The sequence below is a fragment of the Microtus ochrogaster genome, chromosome 5, assembly GCF_000317375.1.
Source record: "Microtus ochrogaster isolate Prairie Vole_2 chromosome 5, MicOch1.0, whole genome shotgun sequence".
NCBI classification, from domain to species: domain Eukaryota; kingdom Metazoa; phylum Chordata; class Mammalia; order Rodentia; family Cricetidae; genus Microtus; species Microtus ochrogaster.
Window position 1 is genome coordinate 39273261 of NC_022012.1, and position 11872 is coordinate 39285132.

The 11872-nt window shown below is 48.7% G+C and overlaps 1 protein-coding gene across 2 annotated transcripts in view; it reads left to right on the top strand.

Annotated features, from left to right (window-relative positions):
• The window catches only part of Tmprss13 (transmembrane serine protease 13), a 29127-nt gene extending 22615 nt beyond the window's left edge, over positions 1 to 6512 (top strand). For both annotated transcript variants that reach the window (XM_005347227.2, XM_005347228.2), the window contains 4 exons: positions 1829 to 1927; positions 4183 to 4325; positions 4480 to 4632; positions 5255 to 6512. In XM_005347227.2, the coding sequence (XP_005347284.1) occupies positions 1829 to 1927; positions 4183 to 4325; positions 4480 to 4632; positions 5255 to 5281 (422 nt within the window). In that variant the 3' untranslated portion in view covers positions 5282 to 6512. The remainder of the gene's footprint in view (positions 1 to 1828; positions 1928 to 4182; positions 4326 to 4479; positions 4633 to 5254) is intronic.
• The last annotated feature ends 5360 nt before the right edge of the window (positions 6513 to 11872 follow it).

Sequence of the window (11872 nt, forward strand, 5' to 3'; positions counted from 1 at the left end):
GCTATGGAGCCTAGGGCTGTGGATCACACCCACCCAGGCTCAGCTATGGAGCCCTAAGCTGGGAGCTCAAGCAGCATTTTCCCCTGCAACTCGTACAGACAAAACATGAACCTGGACAGGGATTCTCAACTTTGTACAACTCTGAAACCACCTGGCTGAAACACCTACCTGTGTTTAACCCAGTTTCCCTCCTGGTGTGGACACGTCCTAGGGCATGAAGCAGACATGAAGTCTAAGAACCACAGTTCAGATTTATGTAACCCTATGATCAGACCATATGATTGGACTTTTGGTTTAAAAACCAGGGCAGAATTTTCCTGAATTACAGTATTTTCTGTGAAAACTCAATAATTTAAACTCCCCCCCAAACAAGAGCAATCTACAGCTACAGAACATTTACAACCATGTTACATGTTAAGACACATTTCAACAGTGAGCATAAAGAGGGAATCACGATTTGATTTTTTAAATTAATAGTCGATATTACCTTTTCTTTTTCATTGTGTGTGTGTGTGTGTGTGTGTGTGTGTGTGTGTGTATACCAATGTTTGGTCTAGTAGACAAAATGTATAGATACTAATGTTTAAGACCCAGTTCATGAAAGAATTTAGCATGTGTTCCAATCTCATTTATGTTGCTGTGATAAAGGGCCCTGACCAAAAGGTACACAGGGTGGGGTAGGGGTTAGGTTTTTTTGGCTTGCAATTCCAGGTTATGGTTCATCCTTTCAGGGAAGTCAAGGCAGGAGCTCCTGCAGCTTAGTCACATCACATCTATAGTCAAGAGCAGAGAGAGGGAACAGAGGCATCCTTGCTGCTTTCTCCTCTCTTAGACAGTTCAGGGCTCAGCCTGTGCGCTGGAGCTGATCACAACGGGCTGGATCTTCTTCCATCAGTTAACATCAGGATAATCCCCCACAGACATGCCCACAGGCCAACTTGATCTAGATAACTTCTCAATTGAGAGTCCCTTCCCAAGGGATGCCAGATATTGCAAGTTGGCATCTAAAACCAACCATCACAATCCAAATTCGCCTCTCCCTCCCTCCTCAAATGTTCATGGATCCCTGAGCCTGGGTCAGGCCTAGAAATGGGTGCAGAATGCAGTAGTGACCATAACAAATGACTGAGCATACTGCAAGATTCTACCAGGGAGTATTTTCCTCCTATGCTTTGGAGCTGAGTGGTCAGTATCACAGACCACCTAAGGGGATCCCACGCTGAGGGAGCTTGCGAAGTGATGGGCAGTAACACTTGGTAGATGGTGCCCAGCACGGGAGCTGGTTATCAGGGGTTTGTGGTCTTGGCTTTCAGGTGTGTACTCTTTCTGTGTGGAAGGTTTACTTGCCCTATGTCGGATGACTGTTCAGACAGAGAGCCCCAAGTGATGGCCAGCCAACAGGTGACCGCCTGGGTCAGGTGGCATGCAGCATAGCCCTAACATCAGAAACGTATCTTTCATTCTCCACGCTTTAAGAGACAGGCCTGGGAGATTCTTAGCCAGAACTGCTGTTGCTGGGGAGAGACTTTCCTCCCCTTGCCAGCCTGGCTTCAGCAAGCCCCCAAAGCTATACACCAAAGCTGTCTGTCGAGTGTACACAATGACACTGGAACCAGAATGGCTTCCTGGATGCTGGCAACACGCTGAGGGCTGCAAGGGTCAGTTGAAATGACTTTCAGGTCTGGTCAGTCCAAAACCTTAGAGGATTCAAAGCTACTGAGAGAGCAAGGATCACACACTCCTACAAATCATTTGCTCCACCTCACCCCGACCTCTACCCAAACCCCCAGCCTTGCTCTTTTACTGACACCTAAATGTCTTGTTACAGCTCACATCCACCCTGCCTGCCTCCCTATGCACGGACAAACCTTCGGCCTCAATGAGACCTGCTGGATCACTGGCTTCGGCAAAACCAAGGAGACAGATGGTGAGAGGAAGAGATGCAAGGCTGTGTGTGTGCACGTTTGTACACGTGTGTGTGTGTGTGTGCCTGTTGTAGGCCATGTGTATGCTGATGGAGGCCTATTCAGATGAGAGTTTGAATGTGCAGACTCATGGTTAATATAGAACATAGACACCTGTGATTCTATCGGCACAGTCTGTGTGAGAACAACTTCTAGGCAAGACTGCTAGGAAGTCCCCCGGCTGAACAACGTGGGTTTACTGTTCACGACAGTAAGGGGAAACACACTTTTCAGTAAGAGGCTGTTAGAAGAACTGGAGAGACGGCTCAGTTGTTAAGAGTTCTTCCTACGCTTTCAGAGGACCTGGGCTTTATTCTCGGCACCCGTATAGTGGCTCACAATAGCCTGTAACTCCAGTTCCAGGGCCCCAAGGCTCTCTTCTGGCCTCCAGGGGGACCAGGTAACATAGACATATGTAGACAGAAGTTTCTGTCCCACGCAGTCCCGCCGTCATTCAGTCCCAAAGAAACACTCAGAGGCTTATATTCATTATAAACTGTTTAACTTACTAGTTCAGGTTTATTATTAGCTAGTTCTTACAACTTAAATTAACTCATAATTCATGTCTATGTTTAGCCACGCGGCTTGGTGACTTTTTTCAGTGCAGCGTTCTTATCTTGCTTCCTCTGCACTTGGCTGGTGACTGACTCTCTGCCTTTCCTCTCCCCAGGATCTTTAATCTGGTTGCCCCATCTATACTTCCTAACTGGCTACAGGCCAATAAGTATTTTATTAAGCTAATGCTAGTGATAAATTTTTACCGTGTTCAATAGCATTATCCCACAGCAGACATAGACAAGGAAGTTCATACACATAAAATGAATATTTTTTTAAAAGAAATGATTAAAAGAGCTTATTATAGGAGTGGGAAGCTGGGGAGAGTTCAAGGAAGTGGTACTTTCTACTAGGTTGGATGCTGTTGATGAGCAGTGACTGGAAAACTTAATAATCTCATCCAGCAGGAAGGCAGAGTCTATGACTATGATGGAGGAGAAGCAATGAGCCCTGGACTGACTGGGAGAGAGGATTTCGTGTCTGTGGTTTACATAAGGACTTTTTATTTGCAGTACTGGGTCTTGAACCAAGAGCCTCTTGCTCATGTTAAAAAGAAGTGCTCTATTACTGAATGGCATAGCAATGGCCTTTGTACTCAGTAGGCTGCCCAAGCTGAGGCTGCACTCATTTTGCAACCTAGGCTTACCTTCAGCTGATCCTCCTGTCTTAACCTCCGGGTGCTGAGATTACAGACCTGCACCGCTAGGCCTGGCTGGGGCAGCAAAGGGAGAATGGTGGAGTAGTTTTACTTGGACTCATTCAGTCTGAGCACTTTGTCTGGGGTCAGCTATAGATGACTGTCCACGGGACAGTGGCCTATCCAGCCTGGTCCTTACATTCAGGCCACCTTCACCAGTCAGGTCACTATTTCCTGCTCCCTCTAGTGGAAACCTCACTGACTAGCTAAAAAGAGGTGGGCAAATCATTTCTTCAGTCCTATGAGTCTAGACATATAAGTGGGAGATCAAGACCTGCCCTAAAGTCTCGAGGCTTCTGGAAACAAATGGCATATGAGATGGTACTTTGAATTTAAACTCAGTGTGTTTATTACCCTGCCCGTGGCTGCCACAAAACACCTGGCAGAATAACTTAAGGGAGGAAGGGTTTATTAGCTCACAGTTCCAGGATATAATCCCTCATGGCAGGGATGTCATGGCAGCTGGTCGCACTGTGCCTGTAGTCAGGAAGCAGAGAGGCTACTATTAAGTAGTAATACTAGTATTACTTTTATTGGTACTGTTACTCAGTTCTCTGTCTTGTTTTTATTCAGCCCATGAAACGGTGCTGCCCAGATTTAGGGAGGGTCTCCCTGCCTCAGTTAACTAGTCAAGAGAATCCTTCCCAGACATTCCCTGAGGTTCCTTTCGTAGGTGATGAGGCCCTGTCAAGTCTGTACAAACCATCGCAGTCAGGTAGCCCACAGGCTTGTGAGTTCACATGGGAACAAGCCTCTGTTTCAATATGGCCAGTGAGTTGTGTATGGTGTGAGAATGTGTGTTCCACCATTAATGGCCTCCTTGGGGATGGGTTTGGGCACAGACATGGTGCTCTCTACTCCCAGAAGACTCAGAGTCTGGGTCCCGAGGGAGCAACTGATGGCTGTGAAGCTTCTCACGGTCTCATTGGTTTCTTATCCTCTCTCCCCACATTCACCTCACTGAAGAGAAGACATCTATCTATCTTCGAGAGGTTCAGGTCAACCTCATCGACTTCAAGAAGTGCAATGGCTACTCAGTCTATGACAGTTACCTTACCCCGAGGATGATGTGTGCTGGGGACCTTCGAGGAGGGAGGGACTCGTGCCAGGTGAGGTCCTTGTGGGTGGGGCTCAGGTTTCAGGACCCTGGAGATGGGAGACGGCAGGAGTACTAGGATGACATGGGGATCGGAAATCCATCCTTTCCTGGTTTTAACCCCTGTTCTGCACCAGGCTGACTAATTCTCTGGCTCTTCCTTGCAGGGAGATAGCGGAGGACCTCTTGTCTGTGAGCAGAACAACCGCTGGTACCTGGCAGGTGTCACCAGTTGGGGCACAGGCTGTGGCCAGAGGAACAAGCCTGGTGTGTACACCAAAGTGACAGAAGTACTTCCCTGGATTTATAGCAAGATGGAGGTGAGCTCAGCACAGGGATGAGCCTGGAGGAGGGTGGGGTGTGTTTAGAGAGGGGCCACCTGATCCTTTGGGAAAATCCAAGTCGGGGTTAGATGTCAGGCTTGGGACCAGACTAAGATGTCTGGGTTAGATGTCAGGCTTGGGACACGACCATTATGTCTGTTTTCCTTCCTTCCCCTTGGAACAGTGCCCAGAGGGTTATAAAAGGGTGAATCTAGGCTTGGCTCCAGCACCAATATTGTTCTCTTCCCCCAGCCAGAACCAAAGGTATACGAATTGGCCACTAGAGGGCGCTAGGAGGCTACCTTCCATGGCAGAAAGGTGACCATCAGGACACAAGGATCTACTGGCCCTGCCTCCTTGCCAGTCTCCTGTCTATAACATAAAGCTGGGGCTATGGCCAACCCCCCCCCCCATTCTTTGGGCAGGGGAAGACAATGCAGAATGCAGAGGGAGACTGTACCAGAACCCCTGCCATGGGCCTCAGAGTGCAACTCCTTTCTCCCAGAGAATGTGCCTGCTGGCATTCAGTCCTAGGGGATGATAGGCTCTGGACTTTCTAGTCTTTGGGCTTCTATGTTTCATGCCCACCCTTACTCTGATTTCCTGGTCTCTTCCTCAGAGTGAGGTACGCTTCCAGAAATCTTAACCAATTCCACGTACATCACCGACTGCTGTGAAGATCCTGGCTAAAGGGACTGGCCATTTGCTGGACCTGGGCCAGTGGTCACCAGGCACATTTCACCTTCCACCTCTGTATGCTGCCTATGTAAGAGTTCATAACAGGAAAACTTGGCTCTTCCCAGAATCCCAGGCTGGAAATCTGGAGTTAAGAGTTTGGGCACCAGGTGTGTTCCTAAGAGTCTATAAGTGGAGGTGGAGCCAAAACTGAGCCCAGGAAGGGCCTGGGAGATGACAGCAGCAGATGTCACTCTTCTTACACTGATTTGGCGGCCAGCCCAGATTGCACAGACACCCAACAGCCAGTGTCCATTGCTGCGCTTGAACAGCAGCAAGTTTTGCCAGAGTCTGCCTTCTCAGTGCCTGGACCATCTGTCCTCGGTGGAAAGCCAAACCCATTGGTGTTGCAAGTTGCAGGCCCTCTCGGCCTCTTGGGACTGCCGTGGACCCCAGAGCTGGAGTCTGCCGTACCCGTTCTTCTCTGGGTGATGACTGCAGAGCTGGGCTCCACTGTGGCTGCCCGTCTGTAGGTGCTGCTGTGGGTCCCAGAGCTGGCCTCTGCTGTGGCTCTCCATCTCTGGGTGATGACTGTGACCCAGGCTTGCTGTACTTTTGGTCACAAGCTATTGGGATGGATTTTATTTTATTTTTATATTTAAAATATAGAAATCTATGTAATTTTAAGGAGTCTCAAAATCCTCGGGACCTTGGGAAGTTCGGCAAGAATCATTTCATGAGCTCCAGGGGTCTCGTGGGAGTTGTACTGCTGAAATATCCTGTGATATGTTACTGACTTCATGAAATCCTCAGGACGAACAAGTATGGCGACTAGGGCCCTTTGAGACACTCAGGGAGGAAAATCGTCATTTTTGCCAAAAGATAAATGCTGCTCTAGCCTCCAAGAACTACAGCTAGTCCGAAGAACTGAAGGCATGTGTGCTGCCCTGCTTAACCTCCCAGGGCCCCTGGCAACCCTGGCAAAGTCTAGGCACTCTGCATTGTTTACACCCAAGGGACTGAGCCGAGACTATGCGGTTTGTTTCTGGCTTCCTTCATCTTTCAGTTTTGTACTGACTCACATGGCCATGAGGAGAAAGCAAGAACTGTTCCCAGAAGCTCTGAAGAGCCCTTCTAGGAGGCCTAAGTTGTCCTGGTCTTCCTCAAGGCCTTTTCTCTTGGTCGCCTGCTTCTCTTCAGCTCCACTCCCCTCACCTTCCTTGGCCTTACCAGACAGCACACACAAGCTGGAGGTAGCCAGAGTGCTTGGGCAGCATCATCAGAGCTGGAACATTCAGGAATGTCTTCCAGGCTGGGAAGGGGGACAGTCTTCACATCTGCAGAAGTTCCCAGAGATGAGCTTCAGTAATAAAAGTGTGTGATATGAAGAAGCTGTTGCATGTTTCATTGATGATGGAGGTAGAGAATCAAGATGGCCTGCGCTCTGCCCCAGTGCCCAGGCATCGCAGACGTGATTCTTGCTGAGTTTCTCACCTTTGGCTTCTGTCCACCCAGTCCCACAAATGTTCATTGATTCCTTCCCCAGTGATATCAGAGCTCAGTGATACCAGGTACTCACACCAAGCCCAGGAGATCCCAGAGCAGCCCGGCACCCTCTACTCTGTGTGGTGCAAGAGATGAGGAAGTGTGGACGCCATGCTTGGAACGCGGACATATGAGCCAGCCATGTCTCCAGAGGTCGGCAAAGGCCTGGCTGGGAGAGGAGGTTTGAAGCGAGTTTGAAAGAGAAGAACATTCCTAAAGTAGACATGTCACAGAACCAGCCCTCTAGTGTCAATCTTCACCCTCTTCCTCTCCCTCCGCCTTTATTAGCTCAGTAAGAAATGTGTTCATAAGCCCCAGTCATTACCCCCTTCTTTACAAAAGGTCTGGGTGGGTGACCTTTGGCCTCGTCTGTCATATTTACCCCTCTATGCTGCTCCCTCACTTTTTTTTTTTAGCATTTACTGCATTAACCCTAACAATTACGACTCCACTAGTGATTGTCTTGCACCACTGCCACACATGCGCATGTCTGGCCACAGACAGCTTTTTCCCAGTCTATATGTGCCCAGACTGTGATACTTCTATTTACTTTGTATCTCTTATTTGTGCCCAGACTATCCCTCCTCTGGCTCTTTTCTTGCTTTGTCTGCCCGAGAAGGCATAGGGAAGGTGGTGGGGGTGGTCCTCCTCGTCTCAGTATCAGGACTCTCATAGTGCCTCTATTTTCCATGACTTAACTGAATCAAAGTCTAGGGCTCGTCCATTAACAGTCCCTTGAGGGTGTTCCAGTAGCTGGAGGCTTTCTTCCACGTGGGGTTTCCAGGACCTGTGACTTTCCATTGTGTGACTGTCACAGCCATATTGTCTGCTTTGGGCCAGAAGGAAAACATGTGTACGACACACCCATTTCTTAAATGGCTGGCTCAGATGTGATAGCACTTGGTGTCCCTGAGAGGCTGTGGGGCCAGGAATTAGAGACAACAGCCAGGTATCTCTGTCCACCAGAAGAAGCTGGCTATGACTCTGGAAGCCAAACCTGGGGCAGAGTAGCAGGGCTTTGGCCACTTCTGTTCACCTTTCTTCACTTAGCCAGCTCTTTCCAAGGTAGGTCAGTCAGACTTTTCAAATTATAAGCTGATTGGCAGGTAGGAAAGGGTAAGGTAAGAGAATATTTAAAAAATCAGATTCTGCAAAGGATATGGAAAATATATTTCTTTAACCTGGGACATCTATAAAGGCTAAAAATCTTACAGAAAGGGGGTGGTAACTTTCCAAACTAGTCCAGAATCTCCGGGGAGGTATGCAGTGGCAGGAAGGGGCAAATATGGAATACTGTCCCGGGTTCTCAGATCCCAAACATCTCCACATAGCAATCAAACCCTTTGGCATCTCTGTTAGCTGTTGAGTTTCCATGGAATTTCTCTGGGATGCAAATGAGAACCTTGCGAGCTGTTGGGAGCAGGGCAGGTGACAGCTCTGTGGAGAAGAGCCACTTCCAGCTTGGCTGCAGATCTGGTTGCCTCTGGGGTTTGATTAGATTCCTGGGGGCCATTGTTTCTCATAATTGCTCACCCTTGTTCTGATGCAATTGGGAGAACACGAGGAGATGCACATGGAGAGCTCCTGGCAATGACAATGAGGAGGAGAGGGACAATAATTCAGCAGATGCCACGCTGATCACCTGCCTCCATTATTCCTGCGCGCCTGCCATTCCACAGAGCACACACGGAAGCTATCTCCTTCTCCGTAAACAAGGAGACAAAGGCTTGGCTGAGCCAAGTGTGCCTCCCAAACCACAGGGCACTGAAGCTCCAGAGCTGGACTTTGAGTCTGGACTGTGGTTGTTAAAGCTGTTTCCCTGCACTCTGCACACGGCAGATTCCCAAAGCCAGGGAAGCCCCTCCTACTTGCTACTTCAGTAGAGTCTGCCATCTGGTTCTGTGTATCTTTCCAGGATAGGAGGAGGGGAACAACTCCCCAGAGACTACTGGGAACAACCCTTGGAGTGTCACATGACCAGAAGCTTGGACTTGGCAGTTTTCAGCACCTTGGAGGAGGCCCCTCCCTCACCTACAAACGGATGGTTCTCAGGACTCCACAACAAGGCTGTCACTCAGTAGTACCTTGATCTGGGTCAATGGCTTTAAAAGGCACATGCCATTCATTCCCTACCTGCTTTGCACTGGTCCTCACTTCCTGTCATTTGAGAAAGCTGCGGCTCAGCACAGAAGTAAACAACATCGCGATCTTACAGCACATCTGTCCAGACAACTGGGAGGGTCATATACTAGATGTCCAGTCCTGGGCCACCCAGAAAGAAAACTGCTAAAGAAGACCCCCGAAAAAGGAGAAGGCCAAACCTGATCTTTGGGCCTCCCCAGTGCGGCTCCTTCTAGCAAGACAAGGAATGTGGCTGTCCCCAATGGCTTCTCTACCCAAGTCTTAGAAGAGGTGGCCACGCCTGTCCTTGAGGAGCTCCTTCTAATTACCATGTTGTAGTAGAGTGGGGTTGGACCCTGAGGATGTGAAGGTGCAAATCCCGGCTCTGCCGCTCACTTAGCTGTGTGATCCTGGGCAAGCCAATCCCTCTGTTTCCTCGTATGTATAGTGTGAGTGTGTCTCCTGTGTGCTGTAGAATTAAATGGGGCAATAGACATAAGCAAGAGACACAGAGATTACCCAGTTCCTCCGTCACTGCATCACTTGAGAGGGCATGTGAGCAAATCTTCAAATTCTAGTAAACTTACCATTTTTCTGAGTAAATTTCCCCCTTGTTCTTTAGTATCCAGGGGACTGATCTTTCAGGAGGGGACACTATTACCTAGGGCAGGTGGGTATCCAGTTGGCTGTTTCTCTAAAACCACAAAACCCCGATTTGAGTTCATCTTCCCCCTTTGTTGTTGATGGGCTAGTTGCCTGCCCACCGAAGAATTCTCCTCTAGAACTTGGAATCGTGTCCAGTAGCCTGTAACTCTTCAGCTCATGGAGTTGGCAAGTTCAGAACTGTGAGGGTCACATGTCCTCAAGCCTCTTCCTCGTCCATCAGTCATCTGCACACTGTCCCATCACAGGGTTGAAAGCCTGTGTCGTCATATCCGGTAGAAACTTGCAAGTTCTCATCTTACAGAAATTTCCTTCTCTTATAACTGCTGAGCATTCCCTCTTGACAAAATTAACTCAACTAAAATGTCACCAACTCTGTCCCTTCCTCCTCTGGACCTCTGGTGGCCTCTTCTCAGTGGTCCACAAACTCTGTGAAGACGCTGCCGGGAGATTACCTCGGGCTCTCTTCTCTTCTGTGGTACATGATTATGTTGGTTGTTTCTCTTCTCATGGTGGTAAAACACCCCACCAAGGCAGCATGAGAGAGGAAGACTTTGTTCTGGTTCATGATTTGGGAGAGTTTCTGTCGCTGCTGATGGGGAAGGCACAGTGGACCAAGATGGCAGAGCGGCTAGTTACATCTTGGCAGTAGACTAGAGGCAAAGAGCACTCTGTCAGAACTCTGTGTTGTCTGCTCCTCAAACTCTGCCTGAGGCAACATCCATCCAAAGCCAGATTCATTTCCTCCAGCTAGGCTCCAACTCTGTGTTAGTCACTGTTCTGTTGCTGTGAAGAGAACACCATGACCATGGCAACTCTTATAAAGGAAAGCATTTCATTGGGGCTGGCTTACAGGTCAGAGGTTTAGTCCATTATCATCATGCGGGAAGTATAGTGACGTGGAGGCAGACACGGTGCTGGAGAAGTAGCCAAGAGTTCTGCATCTGGATCTGCAGGCAACAGGAAGAGGAAGCTACTGAGCCTAGTTAGGGTTTTTAACACTTCAAAGCCTACCCAGTGATGTGCTTCCTTCAACAAACCTATGGATATCATTCTTATTCAAACCACCACAGCCTCCTAAAGGTTCCATAACTGCATGCGCGCGCACACACACACACAGACACAGACACACACACACACACACACACACACACACACACACACACACACACACACCATCCAAAAAACATCACTATCAGCTATCAACAGCATGGGACCAAATGTGAGGGACATTTCTTATGAAACCATAGCAGGGAGCTATACTACTGCTCACTGTTCCAGGGCCCACATCATCCTCTTTCTGGGCTTCCCAATAATTTCTGTAGAACCAGCAGGAATTTGCTTCATATCACAAGGTGCAAGAAATGCCACAAATGCAAAAAAAAAAAAAACAACCAAATAATCCGACTGAGCTGCTGCAGTCAGACGGAACGCTACCCACCTTCATGTTCTTCCCTCAGAGAGTATAGGGCAGACAGCTTTCCAGGTTGGATGTCTTCATAGGCACCACCTAGAAGGATGCCCAGGTGGAGGAAGCCTCAACTTGCTGAGCGTATGGTCTCGAAATTGCACACTCTGGTCAGGTTCAGGCTGCTCTCCTCCGCTTAACTCCCAGAGCCACTTCCCCAGCAGACACACCAACTTGCTTCTTTTAAGTTTTTGCCCAAAGATGCTTAAATAAAAATCAAGATGAGAGTAGGTTTCAATAATTATGCATAGGTTTTATGCAAATTTTCTTTGCTCTGAAACAAATAAATACTGCAGGTGGGATTCTTGAACCATCTTGGTTTTGTTTCCTATGTATGGGTTTGTGTCTTTGTGTGCATATGAGCATGCCGTCCACTGCCGCCGTCCACTTCCCACCACTGTGGAGTGCATCTCAGACTGGGAGCCAACATAGACCTTTGTTGTTGTTGGGTATTTTGTCACAGCAATTAGAAAAGTAACCAGTACAGATCTTCAGAGTTCTACACACACGCACGCACACACACACATGCGCGCGCGCGCGCACACACACACACACACCACAGACCACACACACACACCCCATTCACACCTACCACACACCACACATGCACACATCACACACACACACCACACACACCACCCTTACCACACACACCACACACACACACACATACACACACCACACAAACCACACACACACACCACACATACCCCATACACCACACACACACACCACACACACACCACACACCACACACACACACAC